The following is a 19,665-nucleotide window of genomic DNA, read 5'->3' as shown; positions in this document are numbered from 1 at the left end:
TTTACATCTGTCTGCCAGTTCCCTTCCTATTGTTTGGAAAAGCAATGCATTGTCTTAGGAAAAAGCAAGGGTTTTTGAGCCAGCAGACCGAGATTCAAATGCCAGCCTTGTCATTTACTATGTGATTGCTGTTAAGCCACTTAACCTCTAAGAGGCAAAGGCTCATCATTTCTAGAACAGGAATAATGGCACCTACCTCAAAGGTTTTGTGATAGGAAGGAATATAGGGCTTAGCAGTGAACACTGTTGGAACTGTTTACCCAGTACTCTTCCTTCCTCCCAGGAATTCTCCTTTCACCTGTTCTTATAGAGTCTGCTGTCCCAGAGGCAGACCAGGCCCAAGCTTGGCCAAATGGAGTTTTCTGTAACTTTCCAGAACAAACTGGGAAAGAAATTTCACCTTTCTCTGGCGGTAAGAGCCCCAAGATGTGAAACTGAGTTAGACTGCAGCACAGTTCCCCAGTAAGGGGAGGAGAGTGGTCTCCAGGTAGAAATGATGAAGCTAACACACAAAGAGACAGACACAGAAAGAGCCTGAGCAGTATTCCACTCCTGGGCTGCAGGTGTTTGACAAGTCCAGCTGTGACACGACTCTTCCACAGTCTGACTGTCCAACTTCTCTTTCAAAACAAGACACAACAAGAGCCTTCTAAATAATCCCCCTTTTTGCCTAAGCTAGTTTGAATCGGGATTTTGTCTTCTGAAACCGAGAGAGTCCTGACTGAGGACTCAGGTCACAAAAGGGGCTCACTAAATGGCAACTATTAATATTTCCAGATCTCCCAGACGGAATGTAATATTTCAGAAGAGACTCTCTCTCTAAGAGCCAAAGGTTGCTGCCCCATCTTTTAGAGCTTTGTAAGTAAGCTAGTTAAGTTCAACATCGGCAGGCATATGCAGAAGAATGGCTCATGGATCAGGGGGGTGGTCTCTTTGAACCATGCTGACGATGAGACATTTTCCAGGAAAAAAGTTTCAATCTTTTGTTCTTTCCTTCAATAAAAAGTGAGTGCCTACTATATACTGTGCTAGATACTGAGAGAAAAAGATCACTAGATGGGGACACATCTTTAAAGAGCTTGTCAGGAATACATAGAAGAAAAAGAAATAACTATAAGATCAGAATGTACAAAGAGGTATGATTAAGAGTGCCATGATCATTTAGAAAGCAAGAAACTCCTCAAGAGAGCAAAAACATTGCTGAGGGCCACCACATCTGATGAGCCCTCAACAGAGGGCCCCGTGACATCCACTGAAGGTAGACTTCTATGGATAAGTAGCCTCTATTTATGGAATGTTCCTTCTTTTGTTACTACTGGCCACCCTGGCACCACTGAGAGCTGTTGCTATGGAAACAGGGCATCCCCAGCTGCAGCAGAGATGCTTTAAGAAGCCTCAGCAATAATAACAACACAGCCCATTCTCCACAATGGTGCCAAACAGTAGCAGTGGCTACAGGTATCTCACAGCCATGGATGGGTGTATGTGTGCAGCATTGTGCTTCCCTCTGTCCTCGAACACACCAGGTACCTTCTAGGTTTGGCAGCCCTGGTCAAATGCCAGATGGTCACCCACCAGATGAGAATCATTGGTGTTAACACTAATTCCTCCATAGTCAATTCAGGAGCCTTGAGTATAAAAGGGCTTTATTTAAAGTACAGACTTCTTTCCACATCTGCGAACCAAAAGAATGTAAAGGGCAAAGGGAGTAATTCTCACCTTATTTGTTAAAATGCTCTGTTCCAGCTAAGTTACTTTTATTTATGATTTCTGCAAACCACTCCACTGAAAACATGAACCAAAGAGTTCATTTTTATTGTTTTTAGGAGGTAAGCCAGAAGTTGAAGTCACAAGACGAGGCAGGGACACAAATTCAGCAGTGCCCAAACAAGACTAAACATTCACATTTTAAAGTTCTGCTTCTATCTGATATCATCCATAACTTAAACTACGTTAGCCCTGAAGCAGCTGGGCGTGGCGAATGCATTCATGCACAGCTTCCTTTGATGAAATGTAACCCTGGAGAACGAGTGCATTTAAAGCAACAACTCCAAATGCCAAAAGAGAAGAAAATGTTTAAGCAAAAGTCTCAGCTGCTTTTGCTGAATAAAAGGTACAGAAATTCAAAACTTTAGGAAATGGGGCACATCTAAAGGAATAATTTGTCCAAGTTTAACAAAGGCCTACTTCCCACAAATATCTAGGACTTCCCAGTTGCCAAGTTAAAGGCTGCTTACTTCATTCTAACCCCCCGGATCTTACTATCACTTCTAATTTGAGTCACCTAGTAACTCTCATCAATAGCATGGGTCTTCACTCAGAAGAGAACACTCTTTTGTGGTGACATGTGGATGTGCCTTCAGCTGATTTTTAGAGATACCTTCTGCACCAAATGCTCCTCAGGCTGTGGACCTCCTTGAGGTTTCATCTGGATGACTCTCTCTTCCTATTTCACCTAACCCCCTCCAGTACCACAGGTGCGCAGTGAACACACGGTGCTCTCCTTTCACCCTTCAGCGCTTCTCTCAGTCCAGTTTCTTCATCATGCTGGGCAGGACCCAGCTGGTTATGGACGCCATGGTCACTGCCAATGCTTGGAGTCCCCTGTGAACCAGTTAGCTTTTCAGGTTCCACAGTGAAAAAAGTAGCTCCCAAATCTGCTTTTAAAGTTTGTCACTGTTTAAAAAGAGAATTTGGTATAGACAATTATGCAGCATACTGGGAATGAGAAAACCCAGACTAACTCACTGAGTGTGATTTTGTGCAAGTCATAGAGCCTATTGAGCCTGTTGAACACTATATGGCCTAAGCTACGTCTCTGTGAGGATCAAGTAAACTAACATACGTAATAATATTTTGTAGAATGTAAGGTAAACTTAATTATATTGTAATAAAACATTAGAATTATAAATCAAGATAAATGACTCAAAATGTACCTTCTGCCAAAGCAACCCAAAATGTGTCTTTGCTTGTAGTCAATCAATGAAGACATATTAGCCTGACAATAGTATATTCTGTTGTTTTTTTTTCAGATTGGCACCTGAGCTAACATCTCCTGCAAATCTTTTTTTTTTTCTTCTTCTCCCCAAAGCCCCCCAGTACATAGTTGTATATTTTAGCTGTAGGTTCTTCTGGTTGTGCTGTGTGGGATGCCATCTCAGCGTGGCCTGATGAGTGGTGCTAGCACCATGCCCAGGATCCGAACTGCCGAAACTCTGGGCTGCCAAAGCAGAGGGCGCGAACTTAACCACTTAGCCACTGGGCCGGCCCCAATAATATAGTCTTAATTCTGGAGATCTGGGTAACTCCAGGGCTGACAACTGCTACTGGAACCTGACCACAAGATGCTAATCCAGTCACCAGAAATCTCCAAAGATCTTCTGATCTCCAAGTACTCAGTCAGGACAAAAAATGGTGTGACACTTGGCCTAGCAGAAATGATATTATCAGAGGAATAACAGTTGGCTATCTGTCTATACTGCTCCCATGTGACTGAGAACAAGAAAAGTTCAGAGGTATGACAAGGAGACAGGGGTGAGTAATTAGGTCTGAGATGCGATAAAGATCCCTCAGTTCACCTCTTCTTTTGCTTTATAAAAGACAGTATTTAGATCATCAAATTTACCTGTCTGTATGTATATCTCCAGAAGAAATGTCCCCCTTCTAGTTGGAGGCCATTATGAGCGTAGCACTAATACATTTTGCCTAACATTCATATTCTAGGTATCACATACAATAGCTAGAGATGAATACAGAATCTGTTCAGAGAATCCACAATATAACATGGAAACAAAAATCAGAAATCCTGGCATGTGATCCAACTCTATAAGAAGGATGGTAAGTATCTTGTATATTTTAGAGCTTTAATCTAGACCACTAAAGAACACCAAACCAAAAAGACTAAAAAACTATTATCTCTGGTTTTGCAAAATTAATCTCCTTCCAGAGGAGACCTCAGAGTCCAAATTAGAGCAAAGGAAATTTTATAGCTATATTACAGACTCCTGAAAATAGGGATTTATAAATGGAAATGTTGACAGAACAACCACAGCACTGAATTCATGCTGCTCTGAATTCCGTATTTCCATGGAGGAAAGAAGAAAGAGGAAAAAGGAGGTCAAGTTCTTACGTGAAGACAGAGTTTCAAATTCCCATCCATTGTTTAAAGATATCTGAATGACTTTTTGTGTCAAGGACCCGAAACTCAGAAAGCTTTGCACTGTCAGCAGTAACACTGCAATTTTTCTAATGTGCAACCTCAAACTAAGGATGGAATTTTCCTTCCAAAATCAGTTAACTACTAGCAGTCAAGAGCAAGAGCAGCCTGGGTACCAGCCAGCGCATTACAGTAGTGATGAATGGCATTTTCCTCTTTAGATGCAGAGACTCTAGTTTAAAATTGTGACTGACTTTAACATGGAAACAAGCAGATGGCAAAAGTTATGCTTGACCTTCTTTCTTGGCTCCTGAAGGGTGCCAATTTTTATGGAGATGGCTCAGAAGAATAATAAACTTCAGTGTTCCTTCTTGGCACACTTTTTTCCTAAAACCATTTTCGATGATCACGTTGCACACAAGTGGGATTTGATGTGTTTCTAAGGTCAGGAGGAAAACAGTGCAACTGCTGGACTTACTAACTAAAAGAAATAATCGTGTTATTTTTCTTTTTTGGAGGAGGCAGATCACTATTATTAGTTACTGAACACAAAAACGTAAGACTCTACAGCTAATCTGAACACACAGTCTGTATGGATTAAATGAAGACAACATAGGAACATATGTTTGCCTGGTGGAAAAACAAATCTATTAAAGCTCAGAACAATATGGAAAAAAATGTTTCCAAAGAGATTAAATACTGAAATGATTAAAAATTATCATACGAGCCAGTAGTTCCACACTACGTATATACTGAAAGAAATTAAAAGCAGGGACTCAAACAGATATTTGTAGGTGAAGGTTCATTACAGCATTGTTCACAACAGCCAAAAGGAGGAAACAACCCAAGTATCCATGAAGAGATGAATGGATAAACAAAATGTGGTCTATACGTACAATGGAATATTATCCAGTCATAAAAAAGGAATGAAGTTTTTGAACATGAATGAAAATCCCAGAAAAAACACCAGAATTCAACAATACATTAAAAGGACAACACACGATGACTCAGCAGGTATTTAAGGAGGGTTAAATATTAAAAAAAAAAAACAACCCAAAATGCAAAACACAAAAAGAAACTGAGCTAATCAATCAAATGGAAAAGTCGTATGATCGTATCAGTAGAAGCTGAAAAGGTATATGATAAAATTCAACATCTGTTTTCCGGCAAACATACTTAATGAACCAAGGTCATAAGGATAACTCCTTAATAGTCAAAGAATCTGGAAACAAAAAAAGCCATACTTAGTGTCAGCTCTAGAAGAGAAGGGTCTTTGCTTTGTTCACTGCACCAGCCTCAATGCCTAGACCAGTGCCTGGCATACAGAAGGCACTCACTAAATATTCACTGAGTGAATGAACAAATACACTAACTGCAGTCACTGTCATTAAAACCAGAATAAACTGCCTGCCATTCCTGCTTATTTAACACTGAAACGTTATTCAGAAACAGCATTTCTAAAACTTCTATATCAGGATCCCTTTAATAGAAATTATTGAGGGCCCCAAAGAGACTGGGTTTATGTGGGTTATGTCGATTGATATATAAAACATTGGAAATTAAAACTGAAAAGTTTAAAAAACAGTTGTCTATTAATCCATTTAAAAATAACAATAATAAACCTATCACATGTTAACATAAAAAGCATGTTTTATGAAAAATAATTCTATTTCCCCAAAACAAAGCAAATTTCTTGAGAAGGGTGGCACTGTTTGTGTGTCTTTGCAAATATCTTTCACATCTGCATTACTAGACCCCAGCCGGACTCTCACACACGCTTCTCTATTGAATCTGTTGTGATATGTTGTTTCAGTTGAAAAATACGAAAATCTGGCTTCGCGCAGATATGTAGTTAGAAATGAAAGAAATATTTGAATACCCTTTTCAGGTACTTGCTGACAATCCTTTTTGAAACTACATCTAACCTTGAAAAGTGTAGATTCTTAAAGATTAGTGGCAGTGTGGAATCTGAAATCTTGTTAATGAACTTATCATAATTATGCTACATTAAAACCCATTGGCCCGTTGTGCTTTTGCCTAGGATGCAGAAGCTGGAAAGAGTGTCGCTCTTACATTAACAATGAGAGAAAATAAATAAACTCCAAAATCACAACTTTTCTTGATCCCATCAGAGAGCTGAAGGCAACCAAGTATCCTGAAATCCAAGGAGGGACAGGCTCTCCAAGGAGAGATGGGGACAACTAAGGACTGTCTCATATGTGGCAGAACATAAGGGGAAGACGGGGATGCTATACAGGCAGATAGGAAGGAATCAACTAGAACTTTTAACAAATTACTAATGGCCGAGTGTGGGGCTTGTGCAACAGTCCAGAACCTCTGGGAGCTGCACACTGCACACACAGGGGAGTGTGCACCCACTCTCAGGCCCTTTCCCAAGACCTCTACTGGGTGCTCATGAAAAAATCTGCAGGCAGAGTGGGAGGCCAGAAAGAGCTACCTTTCATTGCGCAGATGTGGAGGAGAGCATTAGCGGGTGCTCTAGGAAAGGCATGAAGCCCTGATAATCTTCACTCTGGCTCAAACCCACCTCTCAGAAGCCTTAAACCCTGAGGGGAAGCCCTGGCAAACGTCTGATGTAGGTCTTAAGAACAGGACAAGAGAACAGGGCCTTTCACCACCTCTGATGCAACAGTAGATATTCTAGACCACGGGTAAGCTCTGTGCAATTTTCATTCACAGAGAACAGCCCACTGAGGAACAGTAAGGAGGCTTCTAGAGCAAATAAACCTACAGTTGCTTTAAGGCAGGGCAGTAGGGATGGAAAGGAGTGAAGCTGATACAAAAGCCGCAGGAACTTGACAAATGCCTGGATGCACGGAATTAGGAACACTGATATTCCTGTGAGTTACAGCAGCAGCAGTATTACTGCCATTTACTAAGCACGACTGAGCCCGGCATGGTGCTCGGTGCTTTTAAATAATCAACTCTAACCCCCACTACCCTGGTATTATCTCTATGTCACAGAGGAAGAATCTGAGGCTCAGAGAAGTTAAGTAACTTGTCCAAGGTCACACAGATAGAGAGTGGCAGAGCCAAAATTTAAATTCAAAGCTCAATTTTTTTCATTTGACCAGGCTGTCATCTAATGTTACATTAGTGACAAAGTCCAACTACCTCAGTCTTTAGAGAATTCAAATAAAATGCTCAGTCCTGTACATGGAGAGAGAAGATAGCTGTTTGGATTCTTTACAGGTTGTCTAAAAATGAGAGATTATTTAGAGGACAAGTGGCAAAGGGTTCCAATATGCAGCAGACATGTCACTCTGTCAAAAAGCGCTATTCAGGCTTATGTGCAATAACCAGGATCAAGGATGGTGATAAGACTGAATTTAGTCACTACAGTGCTGAATGACGGACATTCTATGGGTCCTTGGCCCAACCACAGTCAATAGCACTTCAAAGTAGGCAAAACTCAACATTCACTTGAATTCAACTTGTCAAACAAAGACAAGCCAACCTTGACCTCTGCACCAGGTGTAAGAAATGTTGGTTGGAGAGTGATGGAGAGCCCCAATCAAAACCAGAGACACCGTGCCCCTACAAAAGACTGTGTGCCACTCCAGCACTGACTCCTAGGTCATTCTCAGGCCTCAGCAATTTCTAAAGTCTGGTGCTGTCTGCAGACATTCTAAAAAGTATAGTTCAAAAGAATTAAAAAGAAACCAAAAATGCCTAACCATTCTTGGCCACTAATAGGACAATCTGAGCCTATACTTTGAAAGCTCAATTGCTTTAGATTTAGTATGTTTCAGTAAGAGGAAGCAAGTGATAGCTGCTTTTTTCCCCCAAACTATTTATGGTCCCTTTAAAGCTAATGCCATTTATTTTCTTCCATCAGTGGGCTTCATTTTTGTCCCAAAGAGAGGGTGAGAGAAAGGATAAATGTGAAGCGGTGGAGAGGAAGAATTCAAACCACCCTGCTAGTGAGCTGGCAATTACACATTCATAATCCCACACAATGAAGATCAGTGCTATGCTGTGAAGTCCCACCGTCTACCTACTTCACGGTCTTGGAGAGCACAATTATTTTTGTTCTAACGTGTGAATTAGATGATATACTAATTTTGAGGATGAAAAGCAAAGAACACTTTCTCCTTGGAAGGCAACATGCTCTGCTTAGTTAATAAATCTGTATAATATCTCTATGAAAAGAGATGAATGCAAGTATGATTAGCTTCCTTTTCTGGGGAAAATCAAGACATGGAAAAATTAAGAAACATGGTCCTGGATAGATACCGAGGACAGGAAGAAATCTTCGTTTTCTGGCCTGGCACTTTGTATTAAAATGAGGATAAGAAATGGAAGAATGATAAGTCTCTAATAGCATGCCACACGGTCTGAACGCTTCCTGTTCAAGCTTTTCATCTACAACTTGAATGAAGACATAGAAGGCTTGTCTGGCAAATGTGCTAATGATAAAATGGGAAGGTTATCAAGATTCCAAAGGGTCTCGACAGGCTGGAAGAATCAAGCAAAACTAGCAAGATGAAACCAGGGTTGAGACCCATAAAGTCCAGCACTTAATTTCAAAGAATCCCTTAAACAAATAGAGGAGGGAAAAGTTGAAAAGCAGTTCATATGAAAAAAGACCTGTGGCAGATACTGCAAACTGTTGGCCCACAGATATATTTTGCTTGGCCTTTGCAGTATTTGCAAAAAACACTAAGCCAACGTTTAAAAATTGGGAGAGTCCCCAAAAAATCCGGATTTCCAGCTTCTTTTGAAAAACTGATAGATCTGGCAACCCTAGGTCTGCATTCAGCCACGACAATTGGTTAGAATTGAGTTGTGGCCGTCCCCTTTAGACAGGGTATCCATTCCCCCAATGGGTGCAGATGGATTCACACCGGCCTGCTGAAGCCATTTAGGTTACTCTTTCAGTGCCGTGGGCATCTGTTTGCAACTCTTGACCTGGGAGTTTCAGATAACTGCCAACTCGAAAGAAGCCATCGGTGTGATAGAGCTGCCAAAAATTTCACCCAATTCAAGGTAATGGAAGAACATTGTCTAAATCAGTGGCCCTTAACTTTTGAAGAGTCACACACTCCTTAGAGAATTGAGAAAAATCAGTGAGTCTTCTCTCTAGAAATACATCTATCCATACAAAAATTTACAATTAATTTCAGGGAGTTGATGGCCCCCCTGAACTCCTAGTTCCCCAGTTAACAAGCCCAGACTAGAAAAGGAGGTAAACTGTCCCACTATATGTTCAGTCTGTCTACTCCTGGCCAGGAACCACATCTTAAGAGGGATGCTGACAAACTGCAAGGCAACCAGGATGATAAAGGGTCTGGAAATTATATCATAAAGTTGAGGAAACTAAGAATGGTTAGCCTAGAAAAAGGAACACTCAGAAAGGAACATAATACTCATTTTAATTTTAGAAGCTGTAATAAGGAAAAGGGATTAGACTTACGCCACTCCAGCTGGCAGAACTCAGATCAATGAGAAGTCACAATCAGGTCCATTTCACTATTTCAGTTCAGTCTAAGAAAGAAGTTTCTTACAATTCAAGCTGTACAAATCTGGAACAGATTGTCCTGAGGAACAATAAAGGAGTGGGTTCCCACCACTGCCAAGTATCCAAGCAGAAGCAGGATAATGAAACGTCAGAGATGTCACAGAAAGATCCCTGAACTGGGTAGAAGGTTGCACTACAACTATCTAAAGCTTCTTCCAAATCAAAGCTTTAGTGAGCAGAGCTAGAGATGGCAACAATAATTTTCTTTCCCTCCCAAACCTTAGTTTTGCTCTGATGCAACAGTTACACTGTAGCCAAGTGCCACTCAAGAGACAGAAGCCCACTGGCTGATCTTCTCCCGGTGATCCTCAGGGAGCTTACTGGGAATTGGCCAAGGTTTGGCCACTCTTGAAATTTCACATGCCAACTTTTTCTTCTTCTACCCCACTCCTCTATTCACCTCTATTGCTACCCACATTCAAGCTATCCATTTTAATTCTTGGGAAGCTGTGTAAGCTGCATAGCATATCAGATCGTGTACTTACTGAATTGACTCATCTTATCCACAAAGTTTCAAACATGTGGGCATTTAATTAAAGCTTTTGCCTGATGATTTCAACAGATAAAAATGGGGAGAATTCCGCGCTGTATTAACTTTGTGTGAGCATCACAGTCTGTTTAGAAGAGGTCACAGACTAGACCACTTTAAGTCCACCCACGTGGGAGGTGGTCAGCAATCAAAGGCTCTTCAACATGTGTAGCAGAGTGCTAACCAGGCAGCTGGTATTTTAGAAACTTCAAAAAACTAAAGAAACTGCCTCACTGTGTCTTCAATTTCTAAGTCACTTCCTCCTCACAAATAATTTTTGAATCAGAAACACTGCTCTTCAAAAAGAATTTTTCTGCTAAAAATGTCTTTTAAGACACCATGAATGTGAAGTAAACACTTCCCCCTGACTTATACAGATTAAAAAGTACATCTGTTCTGGCTGAACACAAGATGAAATTTATAAAAAGAAAACTTCCTTTTGCCCATATTATTGCTTTCCTCCTAAGTGTTCTGCAGAAGCTTAGGAAACAAGTTGTGAAAGCAAAGTTTTCCTCCGTTCCAGGGAAGTGGGGAACCTGGGGCCTCTTGACCTATAAAACTCAATATTTTGGAACATCCATAATTCTCCCAAGCCTGTGCCAGTCAAATAGTTTCTTTTCAGCAAACCACCGGCCAGCTGGGGCTGGACAGCAAGGCTTTCACCCCTAGGAGTTGACAAGGATAGGACTCAAAAGCTCCCTGGAAAAAAAAAGTCTCTACTTCAGCTTGCATTACAAACTGTTGGAAAAGACAGATGGAGGGGATGACAGGAAAAGCAATTATTTCTTCTGGGCTTCCTTTCTGTCTGGATTCTAAGGAGACGAATACAAAATTCCATCACAGATTGAAATGCTATCTAAACATTCTTGAAAGTGTGGTCTTGCTCTCTGAAATATGAACCGCTCTGCTGCAGCAACCTGTAACCTATTAATACATGAAGGTGGGGAAGGCCGACATTCCTGCAGGCTGTCTAATTCTGGGCCTAACCCTCCCATACTGCAGTTTGTGACCAGAGGTAAAAACGTAAATAACTAGAAGATATATACCTACATAGCATGATCCAACAAAAGGTCCTGATGAATCATTCACTTTATTTTCACATTCTTGGAATTTTAAATACCTGAGACCCTCTTCATAAGCATTTTAAGGTTTCTAGTGAGCCATTCTAAATATAGGCTGCATCACACTAAACAGTAGTGTTATTCCAAATAGTAGTAAGTTGGGACTAGTCATACACAAATCAAGCTTTAAACAACTTTAAAGGAACACACACACTGATAGAAATGATGTTTTCATGCTAAAGGGCTTTTGGTCATTCACAATCAAGAAATAATCTCAGAAAGACCAAATATTCAATAGGTGAATAAAATGTTATTACACGTGGACTATGTGTTCCAAGAAACACAAAGATGAGGAAGATACAGTTCTTGCCTCAAGGAGCTTAAAAACTAGTCAACGGGACAAGACGTGTTTACTAGTAAATCAAAGAAAGCCACACAAAAGCCAGATGAAAAGTACAAGCACACAGCTGTAGGAGTTTGTGGGCAGAAAGGATATACATCTAATTGAGGGATGCTGGGATCAATTTTCTCATCTGTAAAATGAGAGGAGTGGACCAGACGAGTTCCAAGTCCTTCTAGTTCTAAAATTCTGCTTCCTTTTGGATATCCAGATGGGCTAAACAGAAAATTTCATGAAAGAAGTGGTATTTGAGCTAGGCCTTAGATGGGTAAGATTTTGAATTAAAGCTACTGGAAGAAAAAGAGTAGAGAGCGCACTGCAGGCAAAAAGAAGCGCATCAGCACAGGCCCAGAAAGCACAGGGGATGCCCGCAGAGCACTGCGTCTTCACATGAGTCACAGCAGGAGACAAAACCGGAAAGAGAGATGGAGGCCTAGAATGCCAAGCAACAGCAACTTAGATTTAATCCGGTAGATAGAGGCCACCGAGGTTTCTGAAAAGGGATGACATGAGCAGACACATAGTAGGAAAGTTAAAGAGCAGAGCGAGGCTGGACCGTTTGCAGGCTACCCTGATACTCTTTATTACCTCTAAGGGCCCAGTTTACATGGGCCTCGCCTGCCAGAGAAGTGATACTTCGTGGGAGAAACCTAAACAGACAAAAACAAAGCAATAAGGACTAAGAACCATGAAAAGACTAGGAAATAGGATCAGTTTAGGGAACCTGATATGTCTATACACAAATACTGATGATGACAATAAGGAAGAAGACAGACTACTTACAAATAGGCCAACGGAAGATGATTAAGAGGAAAAGAAAGGTAGTCATAAAATGTAGTGAAAAACAGAGAAATGGATAAAACCAAAAATGTAAAAGAAAAAGAAAGGGACTCATAACACCTGTGAGCTACCAACAGCAGAAACAGGAATATGAGAGATCAGGAAATTTCTACAGAGGGTTACACCTCCCACCTAAAAATAATCTGGGTAGCATCATGAACATTTTAAAAAATGAGTACTAAAAAATACCAAACAGGACAAATAACGAAACTGAAGCTATTACAAAGGAGCATACCCAGCCTAAGTGAATTAGTATTGAAAAGAAAGGACCAGACACGCATGAGAGAAATACTAGAAAAGGCATGCTCAGCATTTCTGTTATGATAGCAATTTCTGAAATATGATGCCTAAACAGAAGAACAGAATCCAAATGAAAAGGAAAATGGTTAATAGATAACATCTGGCCCTTCAATCATTGAAGAATACCACCTCCCCACACAATTCTTTTTCCCTTCATTCCTTTTCAACAGCCCTCCTTAGCTGGATCCAAAAAGAACCATAAAATTTTGAAATGAATCTAGTTATCTGTTTGTAGACAGAACTAGGTATGAGGAATTGCAGCTATGTTAGGTCACTACCATCTTTTTTTTTGCAATATATGAACTTTATTTCCATCTTGATTTTAAAAAAATTTATTGTGGTAAAATACACATAACATAAAGTTTGCTATCTTAACCATTTTTAACTGTATAGTTCCATGGTATTATATACATTGACACCGTCATGCAACCATCATTACTGTGCATCCCCATAATTCTTTTCATCTTATAATACTGAAACTCTATACCCGTTAAACAATAACTCCTCATTCTCCCTCAGTCCCTGGCTACTACCATTATATTTTCCATCTTTGTGATTTTTACTACTCTAAGTACCTCACGTAAGTGGAATCATACACTATTCATCTTTTTGTGACGGGCTTATTTCATCTAGCATAACGTCCTCAAGGTTCATCCACGTTGTTGCACATGCTGAGCATAAAGTACATACGTTGTAGCATACAGGCTGAGTAATATTCCATTGTATGTATATATCACATTTTGCTTATCCATTCATCTGTTGATGGACACCTGGGTTGCTTCCACATTTTAGCTATTGTGAATAACACTGCTATGAACTTGGATGTACAAATATCTCTCCAAGAGCCTGCTTCCAATTCTTTTGGATATATACCCAGAAGTGGAATTGCTGGATCATATAACAATTCTATTCTTAATTTTTTGAGGAACCACCATACTATTTTACACAGCGCCTGTACCATTCTACACGCCCACCAGCAGTGCATAAGTGTTTCAATTTCGTCACATCCTCGCCAACACTTGCTGTTTTCTGTTTTGTTGATAGTAGCCATCCTAAGGGGCCTGAGGTGGTACCTCACTGTAGTTTCGATTTGCATTTCCCTAACGATTAGCAATGGTGAGCATCTTTTCATGTGCGTTTTGGTCATTCATATATCTTCTTTGGAGAAATGTCTCTTTAAGTCCTTTGCCCATTTTTGAATCGGGTTATTTACTTTTTTGTTGTTGAATTTTAGGAGTTCTCTATATATTCTGGATATTAATCCCTTCTCAGATGTATGATTTGCAAATATCTCCTCCCATTCTGTAGGCCGCCTTTTTACTCTGTTGATACTTTTTTTTTTTTAAAGATTGGCACCTTAGCTAACAACTGTTGCCAATCTTCTTTTTTTTTTTTTTCTGCTTTTTCTCCCTAAATCCCCCCAGTACATAGTTGCATATTTTAGCTGTGGGTCCTTCTAGTTGTGGCATGTGGGACGCCACCTCAGCATGGCCTGACAAGTGGTGTCATGTCCACGCCCAGGATTTGAACCAGCAAAACCCTGGGCCACTGAAGTGGAGCGTGCGAACCCAACCACTCAGCCATGGGGCTGGCCCCTGATACTGTCTGGTTTTTTTTTGGTTTTTTTTTTCAAGATTTTATTTTTTTCCTTTTCCCCCTAAAGCTCCCCAGTACATAGTTGTATACTCTTCGTTGTGGGTCCTTCTAGTTGTGGCATGTGGGATGCTGCCTCAGCGTGGTTTGGTGAGCAGTGCCATGTCCGCACCCAGGATTCAAACCAACGAAAGACCGGGCCGCCTGCAGCGGAGCGCACGAACTTAACCACTCGGCCACGGGGCCAGCCCCTGATACTGTCTTTTGATGCACAGGTTACTCCTATCTTTTGCAGCAACAAAAGTAATATCAAAATTCCAACAACTCAGCTGATAAATGAAAGCAGTAATCTTATTTAGCCATAGTACACAAAATAAAGGAAGGCACAAGGGGCATCTGACACTAAAGAGAAAGACAAGGAGACTAGTTTTCTCATTTCAGCTTGCATGCCCCAGGTCCTGGGTGAGCTGGGCCACAATACATGCTTCTAGTCCAAGGGACACCGAGTGAGAGTTCCTGGCTGCTCTGGGCAGCCTACCCCCGCTATTAGTGGGACAAGTCCTGCACGTTTCCTGCTGTGTATGGGGGAGATCAATGAGAAAGTGCTCTGCAAGGAGGGAGATCCACATTTTGGTCACTTGGTTGTTGGATCTGGAAGAAGTCAGGGGAGTATAATTAACATGGAGGGATAAGTTACTTACCTGCCTGCCATCCTGCCCCACGTTTGTTTGACCTCTTACAACAGTTCGAATATTGTCATCCAGTCTCCTAGCCAAAAAGTTAAAGGATATAAATCATTAAAATAATTTCTATTCTAGGTTAACCAAAGGAGAAAAAAGTAACTTATGCATCAACTTCTGCAAATTGCACCTCCTTATCCAGAAAACCAACCAAGTTGGAAGGCTATAGAGAAGCCTGAGGCCTTGGACCCCAGTGCAGCAGCCACAGTAGGGCAGAAGCCAAGTCCAGCGCAGACTGACGAGTCGTCTTTGTTTTAAAAAAAGGCTATTTTCACTTAATATTCAGAGCTGCCCTAAAGGACCAATATAACTTTTAGCATTTTTCATGGAGCAACTAGTAAAGTTGCTGAAACTTTATGGGAACAAGCCAGGGAACTCAAATTACCACACACAAAATCGTTCCTCAGGAACTTCCTCAGGAACCTTAAAAGGGACAAAGGGCCAGAGTCATAGATGAAATCAGTGCTTTGCCCTCTGGGCCCTGAGAATGCAATCTGGGTAGGACACAGCTCTGTGGCCTCTAGTTCCTTTTTCCCCTGAAGCTCAACAGGGGCCATTCAATGGCACCTCGACCACAGAAATTCCTATCAGTCAATTTCATTTTTCACTTGAAGAATCCCTTAGAGGTACGGTGGGAGAAGGCAGAAAACAACTGGCTCGCAAGCGATTTTTGGATCATCAGGGAATTTCCACTTCCTGTGCAAACCCTGGACAACTTAGCAGTCTCCATTAGCATTGTTATAGCTAACGTCCATCAAAATAATAAGCAGGCTTCTGTGCACTCCCTAAGGCACCCGACTCAATAAAATATTAATGGCAGAGTTCTTCACTGAAAAACCCAAAGGTTGTAAGGGGAAAAAATCATCTCTTGGATTCAAAATGAAGCCTTCTCCTCATCATTAAAAAACACCTATATTTAACGTAATGACAGCAACCGTTATAACAAGAATTATAATGAACAAACATTGACCAAGTATCTACCAAATGTCAAAACTGGAAATTCAGACACGGATAAAAGAGAACAAGGCTACTGGGCAGGAAGGACACTCGATGACCACCCTAGACAATCGCATCCTAGATGAATTACAATGTTTAATCCTGGGCCAGCACCCATGCCAACCAGCAGATCTGACCACACTGTTAGCTGATATGTGGCTCAGGGAGACACATATAAGCCCATCTTCATAGCTAAGCCTTGGGAATACAAAGGGCAAATCTGCTAGAGAAATAAAAACATTAAAAATATTGTAGAAATGTTTTTGTCTCCTTTTATAATCAACTGTTTCAAATGGCCTGTTACAGCTTCCTTCCTTTTTTATAAATAATTGAACTGGACTGAAATTCCATAAAGCTAATCAAAGATTCAAATTCTTCGCCACAAGGCTCATATGGAAACCCGGAAAAAAGAATTATTTTTTTAAAAATTACCATCTACAGCAAACTTGAGATTTCAGTGCTCTCACAGACAAGTGAGATCCAGAATGTGATTAACTAAATTAACAATATAATTTTCATTAATTATTAATAATCATACAGTGTTACTTACCTTATTTTCAGTCTAATTTTGTTCACGACTTCATCTATGTTTGCCAAAGACTACAATAAAGAAGGAAAGTGCCAGCTATTATTTCACTTCCTGGAATTCCTCTTTTACAGGGAAACGATGAGCCATATACAATGGCTATTTATGACATCTCAAAAAATTTAATCATACAGTATGATACAATTTTTAATTTTTTTTTTGCTGAGCAAGATTCCCCGAGCTAACATCTGTGCCAATCTTCCTCTATTTTGCATGTGGGTCACCACTACAGAAGTGGCTGCCAATGAGTGGTGGACGTCCGCGCCAGGAACCGAACCCGGGCCACCAAAGCGGAGCACACTGAACTTAACAACTAGGCTAGGGGGCCAGCCTCACAATTTTTACTTTTTAAAAAAAGTATAGCAGTAGTTGGCAACTACTGCAAACTCCAGCCTGGCATCTATGCTTCGTAAATAAAACTTTATTGGAACACAGCCATTATCTACAGCTGTCTTTGAGCTACAAAGCCAGAGTTGAATAACTGCAACAGAGACTGAATGGGTGACAAAACCTAAAATATTTACTATCTAGCCCTTTACACAAAGGTTGCTGACCCCTGATATAAAGGATAGTGACAAAGTCATACAACAAAACACAGCAATGAAAATGAATGAACCACGACAACACGCAACAACATGGATAAATCTTACTAACATAATGTTGCACAAAAAAAGCCACACACAGGAGTATATACTGTACCATTTCATTTACCTACTTCAAAAATGAGTGAAACCAGTGTTAGAAGCCAGGATAGTGGTTATCTTTGAAGGAGGTAGTGACCGTGAGGAGGCAAGAAGGTGCCATCTGAAGATTTTTTTTTAATATTTTATTTTTTGGTCTGGGTGGCAGTTACATGGCTGTTTTCATTTTGTGAAAATTCATCAAGTTGCATATTTAATATTTGGGTATTCTTTCACTTTATGTTACACTTCAATAAATAAATAAATCTATTTTTTTTCTCAGTGTATAGGTCCACCAGAAAAAAGTTTGGAAGGATAAACACTAGTAGTTGTCATCTATACGGACTAGTAGCTGTAATCTATGAAATCAGTAGCGTACTTGTAATCTATGAGAAGGAGAGATTTTGAGTGTTTCTTCTTTCGGCCTATGAGTATTTTATAATTGCTCTATATTGACCATGCATCACTATTGTAATCATAATAAAGTTATTTCTATTTTTAAGACAATGACAATAAAAACAAATGGACTATTTCCAATCTCTTGGAGCAGAAAATGTGAGGAAATGGTGCCCCCTAATGGAATAGAGATGGTACAATTTTATAGAACCATCTTAAATTTTCAAAATAGAATTTTCTAAGTCCTCTTCCCCTCTCTCTCAACAGATATTTTACCCCAGAAGCAACTGGGGATTATGCAGGAATTGTGCTTATAAATTGCTACTGGCAACCTGTGCTGGCAGGAGGCGGCCAGGAGCCTGCCAGGAGCAGGTCTGGTAAGAGAACCAGAGCACAGTGTTTGAGATGTCAGGCTGGGCCATTCATATCTCACCTACTGCTCTGACAAAGCCAACGTTACTCAGAATTTTCCGAAATCCAAGAACAGACTGAGGTAAAGATGAATCTCAGAAAAGAGAAGTTATTTTAAATGAGGAATCCACTGTCAAGTCTGTCACTTCAAAACAGGACTGAGTGTGAAGCCCCACTGTGGTAAGAGGAGCTGAGTTGTCAGAGGACCTGGGTTGGTACAACTCTGCCACCACAAACCTGCCGCATGTCTACAGGGCAAGTTGTTTCACCTCTCGGAGTTTCTATTTCCTCAGATGCAAAATGGGCGTAACAGTTTCTGCCTTGCCTCTCTCTGCCGGAACCCATCTCTTTTTAAAAAACATTTTTTTGGTATCAAAAAAAACTATTTGAAAAATGTTAATATTTGAGGAATCTGGGTGGAGTGGCATGAATTCTTTGTACTATTCTGGCATCTTTTCTGAAAACGGGAATTATATCAAAATTTAAAAATTAAAAGTTGTAATCTACCTAAAATTGGTAAAGCACTAAATGATCAAAAATTCAAATAGGAAAAGAGGGTAAATAGTGAAAAGTAACGCTTCCCCTCTCCCTGTCCTGCCCGTCCCCCCCGCCCCCAGTTCTGCCCCCAGAGGCAACGGCTCTGAGCCAGTTTCTTTTGTATCTTCTCAGAGACGGTCTGTGTATTTAAAGCACACCCATAACTTACAGCCCGTTCTTTACATAATGCACATGATCCTGCATCATGCTTTTTTCACTTAACAATGTAACTTGGAGGTCATTCCACATCAATAAACATTGATTTTTGGTAGTACAGTAACCATTTCTTAAATTTAATACTCCTTAGACATGAAGGTCTTGCTTAAGTCATAACAATTTTTCTAAGAAGAATAATGCAAAATATGTACGCCTTCAGATGTTCAACTGCATTTAAAAGAGCAAAAACTTGGGAACAACCTAAATGGCCATCAATAGAAAAGTTAAATAAATGAGGCCACATTTAGTCGATGGTCTTTTATGCCACCACTTGAGAGGCTCAGATTGCTTATGATACTATGCTGACAAGGGGAAAACACTTAAAAATATCAAGTACCCCAAGAATATAGCTATTAAAAGACCAGGAAGAACTATCCTAAAATTATAATGCTTGATTGCATCTTAGGTGGACCCACGGTGACCACTTTTCCTTTATCTTTCGGATTTTCTCGAGGAAGCAAAACGGAAGGTGCTGGCGTTTAATGTGGATCTGATATGCAATACCCTTCTAGACATTTTATAGAAACTAAGTCCCCTGATCCTCTCAACCATACTAGGCAATTTTCCTCTTCAGTGTCAAGAACGGGAAATAGGCTCTGGAAGGAGAAATGCTTTGCCCAAGGTCGTGGATATAACATTCAGCACAGCTGGATTTGGTCGGGGTCTGTTTGACTCCTGGGTC

The 19,665-nt window shown here is 40.4% G+C and overlaps 1 protein-coding gene and 1 long non-coding RNA gene across 2 annotated transcripts in view; one reads left to right on the top strand and one right to left on the bottom strand.

Annotated features, from left to right (window-relative positions):
• VPS53 (VPS53 subunit of GARP complex) overlaps window positions 1-19,665 on the bottom strand; it is a 138,118-nt gene that overhangs the window by 112,320 nt on the left and 6,133 nt on the right. The window contains exons 3-4 of the mRNA XM_023653179.2: window positions 16,708-16,757; window positions 15,123-15,189 (exon numbers count right to left, since the gene is read on the bottom strand). Of these exons, the coding sequence (XP_023508947.1) occupies window positions 15,123-15,189; window positions 16,708-16,757 (117 nt within the window). The remainder of the gene's footprint in view (window positions 1-15,122; window positions 15,190-16,707; window positions 16,758-19,665) is intronic.
• Window positions 1,343-19,038, top strand: LOC111775712 (uncharacterized). Its single transcript, XR_002811646.2, has 3 exons — window positions 1,343-1,458; window positions 3,724-3,837; window positions 15,240-19,038. It is a non-coding gene; the product is annotated as an uncharacterized lncRNA (long non-coding RNA).

The sequence above is a fragment of the Equus caballus genome, chromosome 11 (genome assembly GCF_041296265.1).
Source record: "Equus caballus isolate H_3958 breed thoroughbred chromosome 11, TB-T2T, whole genome shotgun sequence".
NCBI lineage: Eukaryota > Metazoa > Chordata > Mammalia > Perissodactyla > Equidae > Equus > Equus caballus.
The sequence above is the reverse complement of the archived record's forward strand: the minus strand, read 5'-3'. Positions and strand labels throughout refer to the sequence as shown.